This window comes from Gavia stellata, chromosome 10 (genome assembly GCF_030936135.1).
Source record: "Gavia stellata isolate bGavSte3 chromosome 10, bGavSte3.hap2, whole genome shotgun sequence".
Classification (NCBI taxonomy): Eukaryota; Metazoa; Chordata; class Aves; order Gaviiformes; family Gaviidae; genus Gavia; species Gavia stellata.
The window spans coordinates 24967971-24995222 of record NC_082603.1 but is presented as its reverse complement, the minus strand read 5'-3'; the positions used below and the strand labels follow the sequence as shown (position 1 = coordinate 24995222).

Below are 27252 nucleotides of genomic sequence, written 5' to 3'. Positions count from 1 at the left end.
GTGCATCCCTCAGCCTAGCTTGTGTCTCTGTCTATCTGTTCCCTCTGGAGACCCAGGAAAGCGACCAAGGCACATGTTTATCCCCCTGCACCCCAGAACCAGTGCAGGAGCCCACAATGTTAAAAGCATATACCCTTCAGATGATACAACTCTCCTGGCTGTGCTCTTTCTTCTCTGTTTTGGACCAAGAAACAAACACATTGTGCAAGAGAGGGGCCTACAAGGAGGGATGATGGAGTGAGATGACCCCACCAGAGCTGGGCTGGCCCTGGGGCTCCAGCAGGCACCTTTGGTGGGTGCAGCCCAGAACCGAGCACGAGGGACTGAGCTCCCAAGCAGCCCCAGATGTACCTGGGAAACACCTCTAGAAAAAGTGACGTCCAGATCCATTTGCCTCCTACACCAAGATCTGTTAACCCTGGCCTGGGACAAACCTCCAGCCAATGGCATTTGTGGTTCTGGGGATCTGGACTCCTCCAGCCCTCAAGCATGAACCGCTGGGGAAAGAAGGTCCTTTCCAGGGGACAGACAGAGCTCTAATGACCTGCCAGCTCATTACCAGTAGTGGGAGTCCTGCCCTAACAAAAGGGACTGCAGTGTTTTTGGAGTTCGGATTCCACTGATGTGATTTTAGTGCAGTAATGCCGTAACAGCTCAGCTGGGAATCCCAAAACAGGGGCACAAGCCCAGCCACAGGAACGGGGCAGGGCACCACCTCTCCAAAGGGATAGCCAGTCTCTCTGTTTCCCTTTCCCCCTTTCTCTCGTTCTTTCATACCCTGATTTGCTCTGTTGAAATCCTGCTTTTGAAAGGGAGACGGGGGGTTGGAGACCTGCTCTCTGATGGTGGGGATGTGGTTGCCTGTCTTGCGGGGGAGGGGGTGGTGGTGGTGGGTGGGTGTGTGTTATAACTATGCACACATCTGAAATGTAATTGCTGTCAGCTCTCTCCATTCTTGCAGCACGAGGCCTTTAATCTCTCCCACCAGACCCATCGGCCCTGATATTGCAGCTCCAGAAAGGCTGGTTTTATGTACTTTAACCCTGCGACCTTTACAAATCCCATCATTCCAATCAATACGTCTCATTAGCGTTAGGTAAATGTACGGGATGGATGGGGAGCTGTGCCGGGAGGAGCCGGCGGAGGGTGGGATGGAAAGTGCTCCTGCCTGCTCTCGGGGGGCAGCACAGCCCCACAGTGCTCCCCAAGCTGCTGGGGGCATCCTTCCCCCCAAGCATCCTTGCCCCCAAATATCCTTCCCCCCAGACATACACCTTGGTCCAGCTAGAGAAGGGGGCCAGCTAATGCAGAGCATGAAACAAAGTCCATGCGAAGCCAACAGCGGAGTCAAGAGCCCAAGCTGTTAACTGGACCAAGCTGTTGGAGTAATTTTTTTCTCTCCTTGGGAAGCAGACATATGTTTTACAGCTTTCCCCTATGTTGACTAAATGAAAACATACGGGGCCTGTGGCAGGTGATGGGAAAACAATGTCGGGTGTGCGCGGGGCTGCCTGCCATCCCTGCCCGTCGGGCAGGGGAGCTGCCAAGGAAGGCAGTGACTGTGGATGACAGGGTGATGCCAAGGAGTGGGGTGAAGAAAGAAAATCTCTGGTACTTCCCATGAAAATTAAGAGCTTAATCCTTAATCCACAGAGGAGTGTGAGCTCACACCAGGTGAGGACCTCACCAGCACAGGAATGTTGGCTGTGCCAGGTGGGACTGACCCACAGGTTCACGGGGCATCAGTCAACCAAGGATGCTCCAAAAAAAGGATGGGGCCAATCCTGCCCTTGGGAAGGCTGGAGACGGGATGGTGTTGCAACCCGGTTTTCACTGGGGAGGGGGCTCCCTTCCCGCTGGATCAGTGCCTCAGCCAGCAGGGCTGTAAATACTATTACTGCCCATAAAACTACCCAGCTCTCCTCTGAATCCTGCTCAAACACTTGACTCGGGTGACCCACTGGCAGCAGGGGATCCCACAGGAGTGGGCGTCTCGGGGGCTGCTATTGCTGCAGCACGCCCAGGGTGGGGGCAGTTGGCTGCTACGGGCAGCCTGCCCTGCCATGTGTGCTTCCTCACTCCCCATGCCCCAACCAAGGTGTGAAATTGCTTCCCAGGGGACCACAACACAAGTGGCCTCCAGAGCTCGGCACTGCTGGTTCACCCATGCTGTGTGCCTTGCAGCTCCACATCATGCCAGAGCTGTGTCCCAGAGCTTGAATTGAACTATCACATGCTTAAGCAAATTCATCCCTGTGAAATCGAGCTTCTCAAAAGGGAAGAAGATGAGTTTATGGTCTTCTCCTCCCAGCAGGGCAGGCTGGGGTGCAGGAGGAGGTGACGGTGCCTTCCTCATCCTCCCCAGGCAGGGCAAGCTTTTTAAGTGGCATCTGGAGCGGGGTTTGGTTTCTGAGCTCTGCTATCCCCATCTGCAGAGCCAGCACGTTACTGCAACAGCACTCAGTCCTGCTGGCTTCGGGCTTGCCCCGGCAGCAAAAGCAGCCTGATGAATATGGAGCACAAAATATATGCATACATCTATTTCTGCAAGAGCCTACAGAAGCAAGGGCTTAAAAACCACGGGTGAACTTTGCTTTTCCACATTAGTGAGGTTTAATGAAGGTGTTTCCGTGAGGTTTAAACTTAGAGCTGGGCCAAATACACCTCTCAGTGGGGTGTGGGACAGCCAAATTTGTCTCTGTGCCGGAGGGGATATGCGGAGCTGGGTATGTGACATTCCCATGTATGCAGGGTGGTTTGAAGACCCGGTTCATGTGCTCCCCCCTTCCCAGCACTGATGCCTCCTGTCCCTGTCTCCCTGCTGCTCTGTTTGTCAAGGCTCTTCGGCAAGACCTCGGACTTGTTGACAAGCACTAAACTCTGCAGCAGCGTGAAAACCATTTAAGCACTAAGCCCCCCTCGGCTTTAGCAAGATGACTGTGCAGCACGGGATCTTAGCGCAGCCCCTTGCAGGAGGCAGAGGGAAGGAGAAATTAATAAATCCTCTGTCGGGGCCAATTTCACTCAGCCTGACACTGCTCCTCCTGGAATTAAATGGGAGAGTCCGGAGGTGCCTCTTGGCACCATGCCGGCACCCCGCACCACCAAGCTGGGAGCAGCCATGAAACCTGTGTCTGGTCTGTGATAGGAAAAAGCAGTCAGTAGCTTCAGAGTCATCCTCTCCAGAACAACTGTGGGGCCCAACAAAGCTCCTGCTGTGCAAGTCCCCAGCTCTGCAGTGTGTCTGGGTACCTCATCCTGGCTTGGAGCCCCCAGTGACAGGGCACCCATGCACAGGAGGCTCATGGGGTCTTTCAAGCTTGGGGGTTTTGCCACCACCAGTGTGGAGCCAGCAGCAAAGCCCCCCAGGCAGCCGCAGACCCTCAGCAAGCCTTTCGGAGCAGCGCTGCCCTCCTTGGCACTGCGATCCCTGACCGGCCATCTCCACCTGGCAGCAGGATGTCCCGCACAGTGGTGGCAAAGGGGAACAGGGCGAGAGGGCCGACAGCTAACACATCCCCCAGTCACACAGTTATCAGCAGAGGACAGAGCAGTGGCCTTGCTGCAGGACCCTATTTAACCTTCTCGGGCTTGTCTGCCAGAGGAAAGCTTAGCGGGAGGAGAGATATTGTAGATAGACAGAGAGATTGGTGGGTCCAGAGATGGAGGGGACTGCAGCAGCCTCAGATTTTATCTGTGTCTCTGGATGGCCAGATGACCTTGGAATCCCAATCAACAGTTGTTAATAAAACACAGGAGAGAAGCATGAGGGGTTAAAGGCAGAGCATGCTGCAGGGCTTTGGGGGAGCCCCCTTACAGCTGAGGGCACTCAATGCTGCCACTGTCTAGTCTAATAACGCCCAGAGCACGTAAGCTTACCAGTTCCTTTTTCCTTACCCATTGGAAAAGCTGCTTTTGGACAGTAATGGGAACAGAGAGAATTCCCAAAGGCCTGGAACCCCCCCAGATCCCTATCTGCTCCGTTGGCTCCTGGGTGCCTGTCTTGTTCCTGTGCTGCACCCCCCGAAAGGGCTGGGGCTGAGCCCCTCCCTGGGGGAGGTGGGAAGAGGCTGAAGGTAGCTGCAGAAGTGGGAGCAGGAGCTTCCCAGTTATTTCTTCACTCCTGACTCCTCTTGGCAATGTTCAGCCCTCTGGGCTGCTCTTCTGTGTGTGGCCCTCATCCCCATGCATGGTCTGGATCTGCAGGGCCCATTCCTTCACCGCATTTCACCCTGCCACCGAGAGCTCCTCTTCCTTGTAAGGAGCTGGGGAAGGAGACGGGACAGCCCCAAAGCTGGGAAGGGAAGGGAGAGCTGGTTTTGGCTGTCACTGGAGAAAGCTGGGACCTCATCCCAGAGCGATGGCTGCCTCCCTGCTGCGCCCAGTCTCCTCCTCACCTCCGGCCATGCAGAAATCTGGCCCTTACTCAGCGCAACATTTCAGTCCCAGCCATTACAATGACAAGGGCGATAAGAGATTCTTATCACAGTGCTCAGAATTGATTTGAAGCTGAGCCCCTTCCCCGCACTCCTCCTCCTCCTCGCAGCTGCTGGAGCAGTGGTTGGCGCTGCCGAGGCACTTGGCAGCAGGGCTTGTTGGAGAGCAAAGATGACAGTTTGGGGTTCAGATCCCTCCAGAGATACGTCCCTCCAGCTTAGCAGCTTCAGGCGTATCCTCCCGCTGCAGACAGAGCATGGGACGGGAGCCAGGACGCCTGGGCTCCTTCCTGCCACGCGTCTGCTGGGAGACCTGCTCCGTGTCCCCAGGCTGCAGGAGGGGCAATGCAGCTCTGCATCCCTGGAGGGCACTGTGAGCCTCCAGCCAGGGGGACCTGGGCAAAGGGCTATGGCCTCCCAGCTGAGGCAGGAGCTTGCTCTCCTCCTTGTGCTCAGGGAGGGGGGGGGCGGTGGAGGGGGGGTGAAGGGCGGTGGGGGAGAAAGGAGAAGGTCCCGCTGACCCCACAAGAGAGACAGGGAGCAGCCTGCAGTCCTGGATCTCAAGCCTGGGGCTCACTGCACCCTTCTTTTACTCCAGCCTCTGGAGCTCTTTGGAGCTATCACTTTCTACAGCTCAGCTTGGCCTGCCTCCACTCTGATCTCCTCCTGATCTGCCCACCCACCCATGCTTGATGGGGACAGATCCTGCCCTCCCACTCGTGCCTGATGGGGACAGTGCTCGGGAAAGGGACACTTCCCGCTGGCAGAGCTGGCGGCTCCCAGGCTGCAGTGGGTGCCTCTGAACCCCCGTCACATCACAACAGCCAGCGTCCCCCCTGTGTCACTGCAAGCTGCTGTCACCTCTCCTGCGGGAAGCTGCCTGGGTGTCTCTCATGAGGAAGCAGAAACTGCACACAAGTTTCAGTGAGGTTAGGGCTGATTTAGCACAGCTGCCTGGTCTCTCAATCTCTCCCCACAGCTACGGCCTCCATCATTTACAAAAACTCAGTTCCTACCACCATCAGCCTCAAAACTTGGCCAGGTCCCTGCTTGGAGCAGTCCTCAGAGACCCACACCAGCCCAGGCTTCCACCTTTTGGATTCCTCCTTCTCAGCTCCAGGATGGCCAGCGGAATGTTGTGTGCCCAGGAGGGAAGGCAGAGGACCTGGCAGCACAGCTGCCTGCACCAAGGCTGCCCTGGGCAGTCAGCACTGCAGCTCCCCGGTTCTTGGGGGTGCCTTGGCTCAAATGCACACACCCGCTCTTCACAGCACATCTGCAAAGGCAGAGCAGGACCTCAGTCATTGGTGGGGAAACTGAGGCACGGGTGGGTTGTGAGCTTGCACGGCCGCACAGCACAGCTGCCAAGAGGATTGAGCTGTCCTGGTCTGGAGCTGCCCGAGGAGCCTCAGTCCCTTTCGAAACCCTGAAGCCCCAGCAGCTCTGACTGTGCAGATGTTGCAAGTCCTCCCTTTCCTCCCAGAACCATCTCTGGGAAGAGCAGAAGCACAAGGCGGTGGCAGGGGAAGCATCTGAACAATTGGGGCTTGTGCGGAGACAAAGAAAGGCCCTTCTTGTTGTCGGGCGCAGTTGGGGTGAGCCCAGGGGCATCGCAGGATGGCACCCCAGGTACCCCAGCTGTGCTGACTCTCCAGCCCAACAGAGAGGGGGCTGTTGTGGGCTCAGCCCCGGCACAGGGTGTCACCGCCTGCCTTGGTTAGCGGGGATGTTCTCTCTTTGTGCCTGCTGGTTTCTGCTCTGCTGACCCGCTTTGCTCCCTCCACCGGCACCATCCATCAGCTCTGGCAGCCCCGTCAATTCCAGGGCTCCGTGATGCCATTCCCCAGGGGGAAAAAGCACTTTTTTTTTAAGGGAAAGGAGAAGTATTTTCCCTCCTGGCAAGCTCCCTCCCTCCCCTCCTCGGAGACATCTAATGCTCTCCCCAGCCCAGGGACAGGGGCACAGCATATGCCTGGGCTTTTCACCCAGCCCCAGCCTTCCGGCCAGCTGCCAGGGGCTCGAAGGGCTGCGGTACCTGCAGTGTCCCTGGGGCAGATGTGCTCCAGCTCCCTGCCTGCCCCCAGGCCCTTGCTATTGCAGGTACCAGGCAGGCGGTGGCAGCCTGACCTGCAGCCCGCAGGTCCGGCCCGCAGGTCCGGAGGGTGAGCAGCCATGCCAAGCTGGCAGGAGCTGGGGGAAATCAGGCTGGCACTTGCCAAACACGCCCAGCCCTTTGCACGGCGCCTTACCAGGGCTGGCTGCAACAGCAGCAGCTCGAGGAAGGCGTTATTGCCTATGTCCCATGTCCCACTTGCCAGCATGGCAGGCGGTGGCAGGGACGAGCCAGGGATGCCAGGGCAGCCACTGGCTGGGTGAGGCTCGGGAGGACGACACTGCTGCCGGGATGAGGATGGGACAGGGTCTGTTCACATCTCCGTCCCTGAAAGCCCTTCTCCAGGAGATGGTGGGTTTGAAGCATACGCAGGTGGGGTGAAACCTCCAGCAATGCCCCAAGCCTGAGTGCTTGCCATGAGGTTGCAGCGCTGGAGACTACCTATAGCTGAGCGGTAGGAAAAAGCAGGATCCTGGGAGCAGCCTTCATCCCTTCCGCCCTGCCTCCCTGGGCCAGGGTCAGCCCCGCAGTGCTGGACATCACCCCGGCTCTCCCCAGCACCAACCCACTGTCCTGAGGTCCAGATGTGTAGCAGGGACCTGACGATTATCAGGGCTTTCTGCCTCTGCCCTGGCAATCCCACCTCGGCAGCAGAAACATCTGCCTCACCTCTTCAGTCAATACTCAGCTCTTAATAGTCCTGACAATTCGCAAGAAAACAGGGGCATTAAACATTAATTGTATCTATTCGCATTCAAAAAACTTTATTACTTGACTTAATTATAGCTGGAGTCGTAAAAAGGTGCAGAGCAAGAGGCGCTGCTGCTCTATGGGGCGAGCAGGGATGAGCACCCCCAGCTATCCCAAGCCGTCGGCTGGGGAAGGATGGAGGGATGTACCCGCCATGAGTGCGGCTGCCTGCCTAGCACACAGCTGGACCCTGCCCCTCGGGAAGGGCTGCCATGGGAAGGGGCTGCACGGGGGCTGTGCCGGCGGGGGGGCGCAGAGCTGGTGGCGGGGTCTCGGGGCGCACGGCAGGTACTCGCTTAGCTTTTGCACTGTCGGGACCTGGCCTGCCCCAGCCTGTGGGCTTCTAATTTACTGCTTTCCTTTTACCGTAAAACTGAAAGGGGAAGGTGCACCCTTTAATCACTGCCTCCAGGGCCCCGCCTGAAACCACACAGAGACCGAGCGAAGGCTAGGAGTTAATGCTCCTTCCGACACCTTTTTATGATTCATGGGCCTGACCTTGAGCCATAAACCGCTCAACCTCCCCGCCACACTGCCAGTATTTACAGCCTGCAGGGGCCACTGCACGCAGCCACCGATGCAGATCTGCAGCCGGGGCCGCACACTCTGGCACAGGTATGCAGCCAGGGATGCAACAGGTACGCAGCCGGAGATGCACAGGCTGGGACAGCTGTGCGGCCAGGGATGCCCATTCGGGTGGGCAGCCGTGGACAGACCCTTATGCAGCACGGGGAGATGGAGATGCACCCAGTGCACTAATGAATCTATGTTTATGCACACCCATACATGCACAATCCATGTTTATGCACGCCCATACATGCACAGAGAGGCATGCACAGGTAAATGCGCTAAGACACCCTCGCTGTGCAGCACCTGCAGATGCACATAACAAGCACGTTTGCATGCAGGGAGGTGTGCACCCACATGCCTGCTGGCTGGGTACTTGTCCCCAAACACTGGACCATGGTGGGGGGCTTCCTGCTTGTCGCAGCAGGGCAGAGGGACAAACACTATGGCCGTGGACATGGCCCCACAGGGAAGGGGTCAGGCTGAGCTGGCACACCCCAGCCCCTCCCCAAACATCCTGCAGCACTGGTCCTGCTCCCCAGCAGGAGCAAAGGCTGCTGACACAGAACCGCCTCAGTGGCACTGCAGAGGCAGGTCCTGGCATCAAGGTCTGTCCTGCTGCATCCCACCGGCCAGGCAGCTGCAGGTCTTGCTCCTGCAGGTGAGACCCATGAAAGCCTATGCTGGTCCAAATTGGAGCAGGGTAAGGTTTACTGGTTAAAGCAAAGGGTGCCCCTCTGAGTAGGCTCAGACCAGCCAGCTCCTTGCTTTATGCCTCAGTTTCCCCACTGCCGCAGCAAGAAAAGTAATCCTGACCCATCATGTTTGCATGGAGTTGGGAGGCCAAGCTTGTTAATGTTTGCAAAGTGGGTTTGGCTCCTGTGATAGAGCAAGCCAGAAATGTGAAGGTCATTATTATTAGTAGGATTAAAGCAATTTAACCCAGAGTGAGGGGGTACAGGTGAAGGTAGCAGCTGCGTTGTGCTCAGCAACAAATCACACATGCGCGCAACCTTAAAATAGTGATGACTGCTACACTTACGGCTCATTTTAGAAACATTGGGCAGAACTAGAGGGTTGCCAGAGTGCCTGCTCTTCCTGGGGACATCCAGAGCCCGTATGAGCTGTCAGTACCCACTCAGCACATGCACAAGTCTCCTGGCACGGGCCCACGTACATCACTTGCCAGCACAGAGGTGCTCACATACAGCCCTTCTGGACCTCGCCAGGACCAGGACCTTCTCCTCTGCCCCCATCGGGGGACCACGGCGTCAGGCAACTTATCCGGAACAAAAATGTCCCTCTTTTTTTTTTAAGTTTACAGGTTGTTGAATTTTTTTCTTTCCTCCTTACAAAACAAAAGAGGGAAAAAACATCCTTATCTTGGAAAGCAGAGTTCAGGAAAAAGCTACTGGTCTTTTGGACTCACTGAGTCCCCATTGGTAGCCTCGCTTGTCACGGAGAATTTATCAGCCAAACACAGCACTGGTATAATGCGCCATATAAGTAGTGCATAAACAAACTTCAGCATGATAAATGCTCTGCTTTGAAGCCATAAAGTTATTAGCTAGTGGCTGTTAGCTACTACTTAGCATGGGACATGCTCCTTCTGTTAACCCCTGGATGCCCCGTCCTCACTCAGAAGCCTGGGGAGATCTCTGGAGGGCACCTCCATGCAGCGGGAAAGCACGGAGGGATCTGGTGGGCAGGGATGCTTCTGCTGGCACTTTTCTGTGCACATTGTACCCACTGCAAGGACTGCGGGAGGGAAATGCTTGCTGGGGTGAATAGGGCTCTGAAGGCTGGCACCCCCTCGCTGTCCTATTTGAGACCTTCAGCAGCTCCTGTCCTTCCCTCTGCCCCCCAAGAGGCAAATGCAGAGGGGAGCAGGGCCAGGGTGGTTACGTACGTACCCATGGCTCAGACCCTCCTGGGCTGTACCTGTTTCAAAGATGGGCTCAGATGGGGCTGGAGAAGGGCAGTCGCCCCTCCAGCACCCAGGTCACCTCCTTTAGATGAAGTGCTGCTGAGGACTGAGGCTGAGCCATAAATTCTTCTGGCAGCAGCCAGGCAGCGAGCTCCAGTGAGGTGTTTAGAGTTCCCTCTGCTGCCTGCAGCGCACGGCTGCCTGCAGCTCCTGATGATCGCAGCCTCACTGGCGGCTAGGAGATGCTGGAGAAGCACAGCCATGTCCCAGGGCCAGCATCCCTGGCCATGAGCTGCTCAGCTAGAGATGGCTATCCAGCATCAGGAGAGCCAGCAACCAGCAGTGCCAGGGCTCCTGCCAGCACCGGACCTGGGGAGCATCCTCCACCGTGCAGGGCCAGGCTGTGACACCCATCAAGGTCCTCTGGTCCCCCAGGCCACCCCCTGCCCTCGTCCCACACCCGGGTACTGGACCGAGGCAGGGAGTTGGGCATGCTGGGGATGGCAGCAGATCTCCAGTGCTTAGCCCAAGGCACGGATGGGATTACACAGCAGCGTGGCAACTTCTTGGCCACGCAGCCCGGAGCTCCAGAGCCGCAGCGGGAGATGCCGGTGGCTGGGGGCTAACTCCCATCCCTCTCCCAGTAAAACCACCCCTGCAAGGAGGCAGGAGATGTCTCAGCAGGGCCAGCTTGGGGGCAGTGGGACTCGGGGCTGCCTCAGCGCCTGTTCCTCATTAGAAGCCCAGTGTTGAAGAAACTTGTAATTAGAGCCCTGAGTATTAATTAATCTCCATGACCCTCCTCTCATTCTCCTTCCCCTGCTTCCACAGCTCAGGAGGTCAGCCTGGATTATTAACACATGGAAGTAGAGGAGGGCAAGCTCACTGAGCGGGTCGGCAGACTCTGGGCCATGTCCCCGTGTTCAGAGCAGCTGAAGGTGCCCTGTCCCTCCCCGCCAGTATGGTGTCCCTTCCCTGCCTCCTCACTCTCATGGCTGGGCTTTGTTGGGGACATGTCTCACTCACTTGAGCACAGTCACAACCTTGGGGATAGCACTTAAATGAGCTGAAACATCCCAGAATGAGCAGAGCTGCTTTTATGTGAATGCTGCCTGCACAGTCCCTTGTGGAGTGGCTGAGGGCAGACTCCTGCATCCCAGGGGCTGGGTTGAGCCTTGCTGGAGAAAACCTACCCTTGGAGACTTCCCAGCACGATGGAGTGCAGAGCAGCAAGCCCAGCCCAAAACCACCACCGAAAGGTCTTTGAGCATCCCATCTCTGTTCATCCAGACCATGCTTGGGTCTTTAAGAGCCTCAGCACTAAGAAGGCAGCCCTGGGGCATGGGGAGGACACAGAGACCTTTTGTGCAGTGTGGCCCCTCCATCCCAGTGCTGTCCATGCCGACTCAGCCACTTGGGGCATGGACACGGCTCCTAGGAAGGCCACGCTCCCTGGCAAGACGCTGCCCAGGCGCAACCTGAGGACCAATGTGCTACAGAGAGCTGCCACGGAGCAAGAAAACCAGATATGAAATAAATCCAAACTTTTCTGACTCCCTGGTAACCACCAACTGCTTCCCTCGTCTGATTTTTTCCCCTTTTCTGCTGCAGCAATAAAAAGGGGAAAATCAACATCCAAATGATCTTGTTTATGGCGACTAAATAAGCTGCATGTGCTTAATCCGTTAGAGTTTAATGAATTTACGACTTGCTTTGGAATTTGACAAGGGCTGTAAAAGAGTAATTAACATTTATCAGTGTGTTTTTTGCACACACCCTGCCCTCCTCCCATCTCCCTTCCCTCCTCCTGCCGCCTGTCGCGAAGCAGCACTGGGTATCGGGGGGAATATAAAAGTGATCAATTAATTCTTAATAATCTCAGGGAAAGATTGTAGAGTCGCAGTATGAACTGAGGGAGTGTCAATAAACGTGCCAAAGGTTGGTCCCCCCCTTCCTGGCGCTGCTGCAGAGGAATGTGGGCGGCCAGGGAGGGGACGGGACTGCAGGGGCGGTGCTTTGTTGCAGCAGCCCTGCACCCCTTTCCTTCTCCGTCACACTCCACCGGCCTCCAGAGCAGCTTTCTGTCACCAACACGGTGGCCTCTGGGACAGGAGGAGAGCGAGCAGGGAGCTGGTGGCAAGTGGGGTCCCCATCTAATGCAGCAGCGGTGGCGATTTGGAAACGCAACCCCAGTGACTCCCTGTGCCAGCCGATAGCTCTGTCCTGATAGACCAGAATCTGTTGAGAGTGACCCCAGATCCTCACCACCATGACCACGGGGCAGCTGAACATCTGCTTAGACGGAAAGTGCAGCCAGCGGCGCTGGCACCTGCGCCGCCCCCGCTGTCACCCTGCTGTCACTCGGCACAGGCGGCTGCTGCTGTTTCAGCTCTATTAGACACAAGGGGACGTCAGTGCTGACCCCCGAGACAAGCAAGGGGGGCTCACACCTCGCTTGTGCCCAGCCCTCCCAGCCGCTCAGCTGCCGTAGAGCAGGGCTGCAAGCAAGGATGCAATTTGGGGGCTGCAAGGGGACAAGCCCAGGCTCCCCTGCCACCAGTCCCAGGCAGGCTGAACATGACCTAAGGATCCCGGGGGATTTCTGTGCTGGGAGCCCAGCATGCCCTGCCCTGGGCCACCTCCATTGGCAGCCCTGGGGAGCAAAGCCAGAAGGAGTCACAGCCATCACCTTCCTGGTAGGCAGGACATGTCCCCTGCTGCTGTGACCGCAGCAGCCTGCCCCCAGCAGTGGCCTTTGCAGGCATGCGTGTGCAGGGCAGCCTGCACGCCTGGGCATCCATGGGGGAAGAGAGGGGTCAGTGCTCCTGGGGGGCAGCAGGCTCTGTGGAGGAGACAGAGAAGCATCTGCGCACAGCTGTGGGGCATAGGGTCCTGGAGACCCACAAACAAAAGCTCAGGATGATAAATCCTCAGAGGTTTGAGACTGTCCGGGGATCTGCTCTGGACAGAAACAAATTCTCCCTGTCGAACATAATGGCCCAGAATAAGCAATGAGGAAGCGATGGAGAGGGCTGGATCCAGGCGGTCTGGAAAATCTCCGCCCAGCCCCACGCCAAGCACCGGTGGGGGTGGGAGGCAAAGGCAGCGATACCCTCCCGGCAGGCTGGGACCCCCGCACTGGGCATGCACCCACCAGCTGGATGGGGCAGACTTGGGATTTCTTGCTAGGCGGGAGTTATTCAAGCCAGCCCTAAACAGGATGAGTGCGGGACAGGCAGGGAAAAGAAGGGGAAAGTAACGGTATGAACTTGCCTTCATTACACCTGAACTACAGTTTGAGGCCAGCTGGCCGGCATGGGCTGCAGGGTGGCACAGGGAGCAGAGCCCAGTGGGGAGCGAGGCTGAGTCCCCAGGAAGGGCGAGGAGCGGAGGGAGGGGGCAGCGGCGGAGGCACTTTCCGTGGCCGAATTATTGGAGAGCACCAGCTCCCAGCAGCTTCCGAGCGAGGGTCTCCAACCTGGGGCAGGCTTGTGGTGCCAGGGGCTGCACAGAAGTCTGCCCATCCTGCACATGCGCATCTTGGAGGGAGAAATGGAGGCACAGGGAGGGGTTTCAGGCCACCAGGACTGGTCCCAGCACACCAACATCTGCTCTGCTCACTAGGCAGCAGGTCTGGGTCTCCATCGCGTGGGTGGCCCAGCAACATCCATAACCAAAATCGCTCAGGGACCACTTGCCAGTGCCAGCTGCCCTGCCTTGTGCTCAGAGCATGGTGCTCCTGTGGTGCTCCACATTGCCATCCAGGCTCCACCACAGACCCCCTGCATGACCTCAGGATCCCTCCTCTGCTGTGGAGGAGAGGATGCTGCAGGGCGGTTTGGGGGCAGAGAGGGTGCTGCGCTCCCCCCTGCCTGCGCTGGCTCAGCTGCTCCTGTGTCAGCCTGTCTAAACAGCACCTCCTCCTGCAGAGACCTCGCGCTGGGGGTCGGCAGCTCAGTGTCTCTGGGATTTGTCACGGTATCGCTGGAGTTGGTTATCAAACAGCAGCTTGGACCAGGCATCCCAAAGGGTTGGGTCAACCAGACCCAACATCATCCAGCTGCTAGGAAAGCAGCCTCTGGGTCTGAGGGCATGGATGGGACTCAGGTGGCATTGGGCTGGTCCTCCCTGGCCACTGACACCCTGCCTCACACCAGCACATGGCTTCACCTCTGTGCAAGGCTGGAACTTCCCCACCTCACCCCCGCGTGCGAGGCAGCGCTCGTTAGTAAAGGAGTGCGACTGCAATGGGGCAACGCTTGGCCAATGCTCACTGCTTTGCAACGGCACTGATGGATCGGAGACAGCCCAGCCATGCCCTCGCCTCGCTCCCCTCAGGTGCTGCTGGTGTTCGTAACAAAGAGCATTTATCCGGCTGCATTCCCAGTTTCTCCCTCTTTCCATTTCCCTTTTCTGTCACTCAGGTGTGACAACTTTAATACCCATAAATAATAAGGCGGATGGTAAGCATAACAGTACGTGCAGCCCTGTGTTGGCTTTTCTCTGGCTGCGGGAGACCTTGGGTCACACTTCAGATGGCAGAAGGGTTAGAAGGAGTTAACAGGAGACTACCAGGTCCCCTAAGCATCTTGCCCCGGGTCTTAAGCCCATAAGCAGTGGTGCTAAAGATGATTTTAAGCCATGATTATAAGAAATCTATTGATCTTTTGGACTCTATAATGACAGATTAACCATTTTAATAAAACACCTATTAATCATGCATTAACCCTTCTCAGCTATTTGTACATTGAATACCAAATTGACAAGGGCGTTGGGATTTCTAGGAGGCTTTTTGGAGGGGGAGGGAGGGCAGGTTTCTTTAGATAACAACAACAACAAGAAGAAAATAATGCAAACTTACAGAGGGGGAGAGTTAAAATCATACGATGAGTGGCAGTTGCAGACGCCTGGGGCCCTCTTTGGTTGTCGCTTCTATCTGGCAATCAATTGACAAGAAATTGAGATTATGAAACATCGCGCCTGTGATCAAAGGAGGCGGGCATCCTTCCCCCATCCGAGGCTAAATCTCCACTCCCCCATGGGAACCAACGACAGCGAACATCAGCGATTTGGCCTTTGGCAGGTACAGGCCAAGGTAACTCCAGCATGACTTTTAGTGTGAACGTGTCCACCAGCCCCAAGGGTCTTTACGGCAAACTCTGAGCAAGGATGCAATGTCCCAAAGGTGGATCCTACTGGAGCATCTAGATGCCCATGATTTTTTTTTTTTTTTTGGAGAGACTTGCCTCTGAGAGCGAGCCATCCAGAAAGGCAGAGGAAAAAGAAGGGGAAATGGGGAAAGCAAACACTCCACCAGCTCAGGCCAGCTGGGAATGGGCTCAGGCTGCTCACCCCCTCTCCCTGCCCACCCTTGAAACCCACAGTATCGGTGTGGGACAGTCCGGCTTGCGGACCGGCGCAGCCCGGGGGCCTCTTGTGTAAGCGCTGGGGAGGGGGCAGGTGCCGCTTCCTCCTGCCCCGGCCGTTGCAGCCTCAGAAACCACTAAGTCCCCGGTGCGTTAGGAACTGCCTGGAGGCCGGAGCTTCCTGCAGGTGCCCCGTGCTCATGAATCACACCTTGTCAGGGCTCGGAATGCCCAACGGTCGGGCGACTGCTGAGCTGCCCAGGGAGCCCTGCCCCGGGATGCACCCACCTCCCCACCACACCATCCCAGGCAGGCAAGGGTTAAGCATGCATTAATCACACTGTTTGAGAGACGTTTCAAAGCCTCTTCCAAATATTATAAAAAATGTCTTTAATCATCTAATAGCGCAAACTCCGCTCATGATGGATGGAGAGAAGTCGCCTCTCTCCTCCTGATCCTAACAGATGAGGCTGAAGAGCTGCTGCTCCGGGGGGGGAGGAAAGTTGGGGAGGGGGCTGGGGGAAGACAAGGACATTTCTCAACCTCCCACCAGAGCAGTTATAAATAAGAGGTCATATAGCAAGAGATGATAACGCATTAAGGGCTCTTGAGATATTAGTCTGTCAACCTCGTTAGACACAGCCTATTTGGGGCTGACTGCATAATTAGAGGCTGGGGTACCCATAACTCATTGGTGTTTATATGGTAGGAAGGGGCTAGACTCACCATCGCTCTCAGCACTCTGAGAAGTCATCTTCAGCAGGCGTCAAATCCCACTCCCCACCACAAAAATAATCCTCCTCTCCCCAGGAACAACTGCTCCTGCTCCCCACCTCCTGCCCTTCCCGCAGCCCTGAGCCCACTGCCTGCTCAGTACACACACCCTCGCCTCTCCCCTCCCCTGCGGGTGGGAGATGGGGTTACAGAGATGAATGACTTGCCCAAGGTGCCCCAAGGTAGTTTGTGACCAAGCGGAGAAGTCCTGGCTCCCAGTCCCCCTGCCCACGGGACGACTTGCTGGGGAACAGCCCATGCTCTGCCCCACAATGGCCTGCATCCCCTGAGCACCCCCAGGCAGCCTCCACAGCAGGTTTGGCCCTCCTGCACCCTTCTGCCTTCCCAGGGAATAGCTCCAAGTTGGGCTGGAAACACCCTGGGGAGGTGGATGTACTTGGACAAAGATGGTTCTGGGGAAGCCTGGGGAGAAATGAGTCCAAGGAAAGGCAAAAACACGCAAGCACCCCAGGACAACTTGTCACTCCTGCCCTGCTGTGAGCATCCCCCACTCCTGACCTGCTGTCCATCACCTGCATCATGCACCAGGGACCCCCTCCCAGCCCAGGATGCTGCCCTGCGTGGGCAATCTCCAAGAGACAGGGCAGAGCCCCCCCATTGCTGCTGCACCCAGCCTTCTGGGCGCTGCTGGTCTGCCCCAGGGGCTGGGGGGCACCGAATGTGGGCAGCCAGGGACCCCATGCTTGGTGGGGAAGCCGGCAAGGAGCTGGGCTTTCCATGTCCCCTCCGCTTTCTCGTCTCAGTTCTGCCTAGGTGGCGGTGAGCACCGACACAGAAGGGCACTTCCCAACCAACCCAGCCAAAAAAATGAACAAGTGAAACAGGGAAGGGGAGTGTTTCCCTTCTGCAACTGTGCAGAGCAAGGGCACCGCAAGAGCCAGCTCCTGCTTGAAAGGGAACAGAGAGGGAGCAGCAAGCAGGGGGAGGAAGGCGAACGCCAGCCCAAGCCCTGTGCACCCAGTGGAGCCGGCTTTGCAGCCTGAGCCTTCCCAGCAGCATGTCCCTGTAACCACCAAAGTTCCCGTCGCGGCCACCCAGCCACCTCATCCCCACTCCCTGCTTGTCCGCCACAGCCAGGGAGGGGGCAAGGGGTCCGCGGAGGAGGGGGCAACCCCATGGCTTCCCAGGCTGAGGTAGGATAATGAATCCTGATGGGGGAAGTGACCTTTTCCAAATGCCACATGTCATTGGATTTTATATCACACCAGGACAATGTGCCATGGGTATTAAAATCGTTTTTCCAATAGAAGCATGTGTGTGTATGTGTGTGTCAGAGAGAGATGTGAGAAAAATAAAATTAAGACGTGGAAATTAGGCTGCCTCCAAACATGGCCTTTAGAAATGACTTAGGTCCTTGCAGAGCAGGACTGACAGAGACGATCCATGCCCTTTGCTCCCGAGATCATGGATGATATTGTCAGGGGAATATGACTTGTCCAAACCCCATGACAGAACTAGGGAAAAAAAGCTCGGGAGTCCTGATCCCCATTTCTAAAGTCTTGCAGAGACTTTTACCTCTACAGTGTCCCCTCTACCTTGGGGGGTCACCCCCAGGGCTGCTCTGCCCACAGAGGCACATGGAGATGCATGTAGAGCACAGATCACCTTGCACATGTGCTCCTGCACACCCATGGGTGTTAGTCCAGGCTGCGCACACGGAGAAAGCAAAGTCCTACAGCCAACGCCAAGTTACTCGGCCTCACCTGGGCTTCAAAGCAGCCTGTATCCTTGTGGGCCAGCCCAGAGGTGTGCGTGGAGCATCCATGGAGTTATCCATACACACAGGTACAGACACTCCCCCAAATATGCCAGGATACATTCCCATGTGAAAACACAATGTAAAAAAGGAGGCGCTGGAAGCCAAATTCACTTGAACTCCAGCCTGTTCCCTCAATCTGCAGGGCAATTGTCCGGCTGAAATAACAACTCTAGGACAAAAAAAAAAAGGGGACAAGCTGTGTTTGTTTATTCAGCTTCTTTCTCCCCGTCTCCTCTCGACAATGCCCTGACACCGTGTCCTGCCGCGCCGGGGCTGCAACCCCAACAGGCTAAATTTATCCCAGCTGGAGCCCTGTTTACAAGCCTTGTCCTGTTTACAGTATGGTCCATCCTGCCCAGGACCAGGCAGTGGCCGTCCCCAGTGTGGACAGTCCATGTCTCCCCTTTCTTGGCCTCTGCCATGCCCAGGCTGCCCGTGTGGTCCCTGGAAGGATGCCCGCTGCCCCACGCTCTCCATGTGTTTGCACACAGGGCAGCTTGTGGCCCCCTGTCCATCTGGGAGGCTATGGGGAGATGTGGGCTGGCATGGGCTGCTGTTTGCCCAGTGTGGCTCAGCGGTGGCCCAGATGGCTACAGCCTCCGTCAGTGCTTGCTGGTGCCACACTGTCACCCAGGAAAATGTTGGCTGCAAGCTCGGCAGTGAGGGTGCAGCGCATCCCATGAGAAACTAACTGGCCAGGGACAACCATGCTCCACCATGAAGGCATTAATGGAGCTGCACATCTCCTGCAACCACGTGTGGGTGATTTGCTCCCCATACCTCCCATTGCAGTGGAGGGCCACGGGCTCAGGTTGTCATGCACCTATCCTTGTCCCGCTGATGGGCTCACATGGGCTGGGAGGACAGAGCTGGCAGGAGCTCAGCCCCTTCTTCCACCCGATGACAGGACTGGATGTCATACCAGGGGTCCGAATGGTTGAGCCTGGTTGGGCCCTATGGGTTGATGGCCTTGTGAACATATTAAACACTGGGGACGTGGCAGAGGGGTGCTCACTGCCAGCACCCCCCCTTGCACTCTTCCTGCACTGATTCCCATCTGTGGTGGGACGCACCAGCCACGGTCTGCCAGGGAGCGATGGGGGCTCACCTGCTGCCCCCCAGCATGGGGGTATCCTTCTGTCCCAGGCTGCCTCACCCAAAGGAGCTGCCTTCGGGTTCAGCAGGGCTCAGTTGGCAACATCCAGGCTCTTATTTGCTGTTTAATGAGTCCCAGCTAATGAATCCCAATGCATGAAAGCTTTTCATTAACCCTTTGGCTTGCTGTCAGCATTGGCCACTGGTTTGCAGAGGCTGGGAATCACAAGAGTCGTTCCGGGGGTGACTGCAGATCCCCACCTACGAGCCTGTGTCCCACCTTGTGCCCTGCCACCCTCTCCCTGCCCAGTCTCAGTGGCTGCAGAGGGGACACCAGCACCCTGTGGATGTGAAACAAAGCAGCTGGTCTCATGCTCCCTCAGCCTCCCTTGTCAGGGGCAGCTAACAGAGATTTGCCTTCATCTCCGGTGGCAGGGCCATTGCTCAGCGGTGATGGATCCCTCTTTGCACCTGCTCACAGCTGCATTGTACTTAGGCTTAATGAGCGAGCAACCTCCTAGCATGCTGACGATGCAGCCCTCTTCCACATGGTCCTGGTCCAAACTGCTGCCTGCTGTCACCTCGGGAAGCCTCCTGCTTGAAACCAAGAGCTCTGGATCACATCCTGTGGCAAAGGACACCTCGTGTACACATGGAGGGGAAAGACGGATCTTGCAGCGAGACCCCGACCTGCGTTCAGCTCCCAAACTGGATGATGGGCTCAAATCTCTGTGCCAGAAGCTGCCTCTGTGCAAGGAAGGGTCCAAGAGCAGCTGAGTCCGGACCAAGGCTCCAGTTGCTGCATGAGGTCCCCAGCTGCAGGTGCAGGAGCAGGAGAGTAGGAGCAGGAGAGAGAGCTACCAAGGCTTTCCTGATGCTCAAGTTTTTTGGAGACAAGCAAACTGTCCAGAGCAATGCCCATGGTGGCACTGTCATGGTGCAGCAGAGCAGTGTCCATCTTCCAAATGCCTCCTCATCCCTCACTGCTCACACCTACCTCGCTTCTTGCCTCTGGCCCAGTTTGGGGTTTGTTTGTACCCTGGGCGGGGGGAAGCCTTTCTGCACCCTGTGCCCCAGATCGCGCTACCTGGTGAAGCAGAATCTCCAGGGAGAGCAGAAGAGGGGTTGTCCACCCCTGCCCAGGTCCTTATCCAGAGTTTTGGATATGGTCTGTGCATGATTGTGGGTGGGGGTGAATTTGAGCATAAAGGCTTGTCTACAAGAAGTACTGCTCCCAAGAAACCCCCCATGCTGGGCACTTCTTATTCCAAAAATAATAGCTTGCTCAAGCTCACCAGACCCTCTTTCACTCTGAAATACAAACGGAGCTTTGGGGAGTATTCTGCCAGACCAAAAATTACCTCCAGCCTTCATTCATGTTCACTTCCAAGTACAGGCAGGACATTAAGGGAAGGGCTAATGGAACAGCACATCTGCGCACAAACACGTACGTGTGTGCCCCTCACACGTGCGGCTCCTCATCTCCGGAAGAAGATCTTCTCGTCAGGAAGTCACGGCCCTGATTACTTTGTCTTCCACGTTTAAGAACATCCCTAACTGCTCCTTGGATAGCTCAATTAGTAAAGTGAATATATTATATAAAGTCTAAAAGATTAAACTATCATAGGCAGCCCATAATTTCATGAAGAAGTCAGGGGAGCATATCCCTCTTATTAACTCTATAACAAATGTGATGAAAATGTTCAAATAGAATGTTAATGCAATGTTACGTGTAATTTTCCCAGGCGATTTTCTGCTGAAATATTTCTTTATTAATAGTAATTGAGGGTATAAATTATGAATGAGGCGATTTTCTCCTTTCACTGGGAAAGACGTACTAATGGCAATAATTCTTTATAATAATTTTTTGGGGGGAGAATGGGGAGGGAGCTGGGGTGAGGGGTTTAAAGAAAAAAAATCTTTAAAGGGATTGCAAAATATATAGACTAGCAGTGCATGTTTTATTGCAGGGCGCTGTATTTTATATCCATGTGCTGGGCATCAGTCCTGTGCAGGTCCGTACTGTGTGTGCACCGCGAGGTTCAGGCCTCTGGCGAAGGCAATTTCCTTGTACCTTCTCTATTCTGCATGTGTGTAAACTCTTGTGTCAGGTGAGGGGAGTATGACAGTACCGATGCTGTGGGTCTGCAAATGCTGGATTCCTCTTATTTCATTCTCTAAGGGGAAGAGGGGCTGTAACCACACTATGAGCTACAGGCACTTCTGGTTAGTAGATGGGTACTCAAGGATGACCAGGTTAGTGGTACAGGCTCTTGCCAGTTTAATGCAAACTCTTTCCATGTCCCCACCCCAACCCAAGGCACTTCCTTACGCTTGGGTTGGGGTTTTTTGGGGGTTTGTTTTACCAGCAATGCACCCTGCTGATCCTGACCCTAAGCACCTCCAGCCAGAGAAATGCATGGCAGAGAGCGAGGCTTGGTTTGGTCCTACAGCTGCTGAACCTCGCACAGCCTCGAAGCAAGGGGGAGCAGGACTGGGGGCTATGCTGGCTCCCAAATGCCACCCCTTTGTGGGACACAGTGCAGGGACATGCACACGGCCAGCCCAGGGCCACGCGCTCGCACACCACGGACGGGCAGCACCGAGCAGCACAGCTGCTCGCAGGGAAACAAAAAGTCCTTTTTGTGATGCCAGAATGAAAGGGGCATTTTACAAGGATTTCAGAGCTTGCTTTCCTTCAGGTTTGTATGTTTTTTTTGACAGACCAAATGACTTCAAAATTTTTCCACTCAATTAAAAAAAATGCTGGTTTGAGTGCAATTCTCAGCCCCTTCTTCTTGCACGCATCTGTCTCCTCAAAGAAAGATAAAGGGGAAAGACAAGAAGGTAGCCCTTAAATTTTCATTACACTTCAATCAGCTGAAAAAAACCTCTGAATGGTTTAAAACTTTTATACAAAAGAATCCACTTCCCCCCTATTTTATTTAAAACTGTTCCTAGGAAGGAAACTTTTTGAACAAGCTCTAGTCTACAGCAAGCGTAGGAAGAAAAACCTCCTGACCCCAGGCCTTTGCCGTACAAAGTAAAAAGCATCCTGATAGCTGCTTAAACAAGCTAAAAAGCACCTCTGGTAATGGCTTGCACTGAGAGCAGGTGGCACACATGGGTACCAAGCAAGGGGCAGAGGTCTCGAGCACCCATACACAGGTGCAGGTGTGTCCCACATGGGTGCAGGTATGTTGCACTGAGATCTGGGAAGTAGGTGGCTTTGGTCTTCCCCAGGGGCAGCTCTTACATGCCCCATTTCCACTGGAGGATTCTCCCCTACTTGGGCTCTCTCTCAGCTCTCCGCTGGCTGGAAGAGGAGGCAGAGCTGGTCCTTTTGCCGTCAGCCAGGATGTGCTGCCCTGTCTCTCTCCTTCTCTGGAGGCGCTGACCCTCAGGCCCTGCCCGTGGCTTACCCCACACCGGCAGGCTGCGCGAGAGGCTGCAGAAAAGCTGACAAAATCAGCGTGATCCGTCACCGACCCTCCTCAAAATTAGGTTAATAATTTATGATGTTAAATGGGACAGTTAATAGCTGGGCCAGATGATTCCTCAGCTAATCTACAGCACGGGCTGAGCTGCAATGAGTCCTCTGAGAGTTCATTACACTCCCCAGCCCTTGGCGCTAGTGCTTTTGGCTCTGCCGATACCTACAGGAGGCTGTGGCTGGTGCCACTGGCAACGCGCCGAAGACTTGCCCCTCATCAATTAAGAGAAATAAGGAAATCGACAGGAAAATTAATTTCCAAAGAGACAATGCCTCTGACACCTGCACTGCCCTCGGAAAGCCAGGGGGTTATCTCGGAAGCCGCCTGCCTGGGGAGGAGGTTGCGTCTGCCTTCTTGCTGAGCAAGGTCAGGCTGCTTTCCTTGGGGCTGGGAGAGCAGGGAGGGGTGTAGGTGACTGAACAGAAGATGCTTTTGCTCCTGGGTCAGCCCCAAGCAGGCTCCTTATGGGGGGGTGTGTGCTCAGCCACATTTGGGATGAGATGTAACACCCACGCCTGCTGCTTAAAGCTCCCCCAGCATCCCCTCCCCAGCACGGGGCAGCTCACCAGCAGCAAGGATTTACACCCTGATCATGCACATTCCCATAGAAACCTCGGAGGCAAAGGGTCGGGATGAAAAGGTCCAGCAGGTCTTTTCCATCAAGGAGACAGAACAGGGTCAGCTGCCTCAGGGACGAGGCACTGCCAGAGTGCTCCCCAGGGCCAGCCCTCATCCCAGAGGATGGCAGCGGGTGGATCTTCAGCCACTTGCCTGTCTATCTCTCGAACCTCCCCGATTCTCATCCCATCCTTTCACCCACAGTTCAGGTCAAGCCCAGCTGCAGAAACTAGGTGTTGGGCATAATAACGTCCCCTCACCAAGACCGCAGCCCCTCTCTGTGCCCTGAGCCCTCCCGTCTCCCCAGCCCTTTCTTGTTCCTCCTGGGCCCCGGCAGCCTCCCCAGGGCGCAGGGCTGGCATGCAGCCACAGTGGGGAAATGCAAGGAATTACCAAAAGTGCATCTCGTCTGTGTGATAGAGGCTTTCCATCCCTATCCAGTGTAAGCAAACCGACTGAGGTTCATGGCACCTGGAGGCAACAAAGACCCTCTGGTACTGATGGCACGCGAGTCCCACTTTGCCCATCCTGCCTTGCTTCTCTCTGCAAAGGCCTGATCCTACAAGGCAGATCTGAAATCCTTCGCTTTGTGCCAGGGGCTCTGTGCTGAGAAGTGCTCAGCCTTGCAGGACTGACCCTCAGGGCAGGATTTCTGCAGAAAGCTTGCTGGCTCTGGGACTACGCTCCAGTGAAACAGAAAGTAGGCAGGGACCCACCTCACTGAGCCCAACTGCACGTAGAGGCAGAAATCGGCTCCTTTGCTCCAGCATCTCACTGGGGGATGCTGCAAAGCAGTGCCAGCCTTAGGCAAACCTGGAAGAGGGTGCCACATACAGTCACCCTCCTCTCTAGAAGAGCTAGTGACGGGTACCCTGAAGGCTGCTCTTGACAGCCTTACTCTATTTCACAAATGGAAAAACTAAGGCAGACGAAGTCTGTGACCACCCCAATATCCACAGCAGTATGAGGTGAAGGGAGTAATTTCTCTATCAGCCTAAGGTTCCCTGTCCCGGGGTGTCCATGCCCTGCCCTTAGCAGGAGCCTGAGACAGACCCAACGGACCAAAAAGTGACCGGCTGGGCAACCAACTGCAGGCTGCTGCGGCCAGATGTGCACTGATGACTCGTGCAGATGTTGGCCCCGCAGCGCGTCTGGGCAGTAATTCCCCTTCTCCCTTCCACATTCCTGCTCTGCCAAATTCAAACCATGCGCAGTGTGGGGGGATTACCTGCAATTACAGCTTTCACACGTCGGGGCCGGTTTCACACGGCTGAGGAAGGCGGGGAGAGCGGCGAGAGGTAAGGGCATCCATATGGTGGGTTTCTGCGGCCATTCCCCCTGCCTGCGTTAGAGGCAGCTGGTGCTGTCTCGCCCCTCCAGCCCTCTTCCCTCCTCTGAAGCCCCCTCCCAGGTGGGAAGACCAGGAGGGACCTGTGGGGGCAGAGAGGAGTCCCAGCCCTCGGCCGGCGGCAGGGCCAGTTTTCCTGCCAGCTTCTGCCCAAGTGCCTATGGGAGAGATGACAATTAGGGGGACAACAAATGAGGTTGCCGGCCCCTGGGGGGGGACATGTGCAGTAACTTGAGGCTGAAGCGGAAATAGCTCTGGTCGACCCACTTAGAAAATCATCATTACTGTAGAATTTATGGCTGACATGAGCTTGTCTGATAGATATGACTATTTAAAGGCAGCCAAAGACTCCATTTATAACAATGTGAGGGAAGGGGGGGTGGAGGGAGCTGGGGCAGGTTTGAAGATCAAAGGGGGACCTGGGAAAGGAGAGGGGACCGCATCAGCCCCAGTGGCAGGGGCGAAGGGACGGTGGCTTCAGCTAGGGAAAGGGCTGGTGTGGCAGGGCGAGGGCGGCTGTGCCCTACGGGAGGGGAGCAGCCCTGTGCCGTGGATCTGCCATCCCCTGACCCTGGGACTGCAGCATCCTCCGTGTCCCCCGCAGCTGCTCCTGCCCTTGGGGCTGACAAAGTGCTACTGCCTGGGTGCAGGCTGTCCTGGGCCCTTGGCACACAAGTGAGCCCTTCTGGATTAGGCACCATCCAGGCAGCAGTGGGCACGGACACTGTCACCCACTCAGGATGTGCTGCAGTATTTGCCGGAAGCATGCTTTTAATTAGATGTGAAAGAGAAAGCAATTGCTGAGGCTGGGAAAGAAAAAAAGCGGCGGCAGGTTTGGAGGACAACAAGCAAACACCTGTGAGGTTCAGATTTTCATTTTTCCCTAACTTGAAGGACAGAAAATGACTCCTGGGAATGATGGGCCATTGCTGTACCCAGCCCCTTAGTCACCGTCTTTGCCTGCGCATCCCTCTGGGCTTTACAAAGAGGATAGTGCCATCACTCAGCACCTTATTAGGGGAGCACCTCCTCCCAACAGCAAAGCCAGGAAAAAGACCCACTTGCCAACTCCTTGGGCCAGACCGTGTCTTCTGGCGAACCTTCATCTCTGATCAAACAGAAATGCTGCAAGTGTGCTGGAGGCTGGACCCCGGGGATGCCCAGCCTGGCTGGAGACACACCACATGTTCCAGTATGTCCCTGCACCGTGGTTCCCTACAGATGTGCGAGGGAATACTGCACCCAACGGTGAGCAAGCTGGAAATGAGCACGGAGGTATAGATGGGCTCTCCACCAAGGCGCTCCCGGAGGGCTGATGGACGCAGAGCAGCAGGCTGCAGGGCAGCACTTCATGCCATCCAGAGCAGGGAGCAGTCCCCGGAGGGCACCCTGCCTGGGGACACCATGGAGCCAGTCACTGGCGTCCCTGTCCCGGGCTCTCCTCCCCAATCCGACTGCTCCCTGTCCTTTGGGGATGGCGGCGGCTCCTCACCTGATTGAATTTCCAGGCCATCACTCGCTCTCCCTGCAGCTGCGAGGCACGATCGCCCTCCCGGCAACCCCACGCTCACCCCGCGGAAGGAGGGGCTAATTCAGTTAGCCCAGTGGCATTAGCTGCCGTGAAGAATAACCCGCCAACAAGGGCCTGCGAGCCTGACACAATATTAAAGACCCCACTGCCCTCACTTGGGGCAGATTAAGCTGGGCTCATTGCTTTAATGCTGCACTCCTCGGCCGGGCTCCCTCCAAGGCTCTGCACCTTAACTGTATTACCCCAGCACCGATGTGCTTGACCTGCTGATATTGCTCCCACTGATAATTCACCTCCCAAGAAACTTTGCCTTTTTGACCTCCTGCCGGAGCAGGCTCTAACCCCACGGAGCAGGGCTACCCCTGCATCCCACTGCCCACGGGGCTGCCAGCCATTGCCCTCTGCTCCCCGCTCACCTTCCCTCAGCACCGTCCCCTGCATCCCATCCTTCCAGGGGCCTCAAGGTGCCTTCTTCTGCCAAGTTTGGGCAATCCGCCTCTGCGAACAGGTCACTTTTTGGTGATCCCGGGATCCCAGTCATTGTCCATGACTGCGTTGACATGCACAGTGAACGTATGGCCATGGGATGGGAGTGTGTACGTGAGCAGAGGATGGAGACTGTTATTTACAGTGCCAAGGATGTACGGGAACATCCCGGCTCACTAACTTCATCTGGGGCACCAAGGCTCTCCCAGAATAACATCTCAGTAGCAACATGTAGTGATGCACAGAGGGAGCATTGGGTCCCTCCTGCTCCCAGGGATACAGATGTCTCATCTGACCCAGGGAAGCAATCAGGAAAAACACCCAAATACCAGTCCAGGGTAAGCCTGGGCTCCAAGAGAAACTCAGCAGAGCGGCGTGGGAGCAAGGAACAGAGTCATCACCCCTCTGCTGCCAACAAGCACAGGCAGTGCCAAAATCATCTTGGTCTGGCAGCAGCCACTACCTCCTTTCACCCACATGCTGTCAGCAGCTGTCCTGCACTCTACCCCTGCTTCACCCTGCGGCCTGAGAGCGATATGGGGACCAGTCCTCGAGACGCTGTCTTCTAGGGCTGCTGACTCACACAGCCTTGCTCTTCATAGAAAACAGCAACACTGCAGAATCACTTTCCTGCTTGGTCAAAACCAGAGGGCCGGTGTATCCTACAAGACTCCAGAATGAAATTTTCAAACATGGATGTCACCTTTTCTCAGCAAAAAGTAACAGTCTGATTTAGCCAACCTATTCACTCCTGCTCTCCTCACCAGAAAATCAAAATAATCTATACTGATCTTTTCCTCTAACTTTTATTGTTGGCCATACTAGATATTTTCACTGAAAGGAGTTTGAGCATCCCTGCTGCCCACGCTGCCAGGTTGCTGCAGGCTGACAGCTCCATCTTGCCTCCTCGGAAAGGAGCAGGTTTGTAACAGTGAATTATAATTCCAGCTCTAGACCTAGAACAAGG

The 27252-nt window shown here is 55.8% G+C and overlaps 1 protein-coding gene across 3 annotated transcripts in view; it reads right to left on the bottom strand.

The window, feature by feature from the left end:
• RNF220 (ring finger protein 220) overlaps nt 1–27252 on the bottom strand; it is a 225741-nt gene that overhangs the window by 121222 nt on the left and 77267 nt on the right. The window contains exon 2 of one of the 3 annotated variants that reach the window (XM_059821814.1): nt 14655–14729. The exons of the other annotated variants lie outside the window; for them this stretch is intronic. Within the exon in view, the coding sequence (XP_059677797.1) occupies nt 14655–14729 (75 nt within the window). The remainder of the gene's footprint in view (nt 1–14654; nt 14730–27252) is intronic. 3 annotated transcript variants of the gene reach the window in all.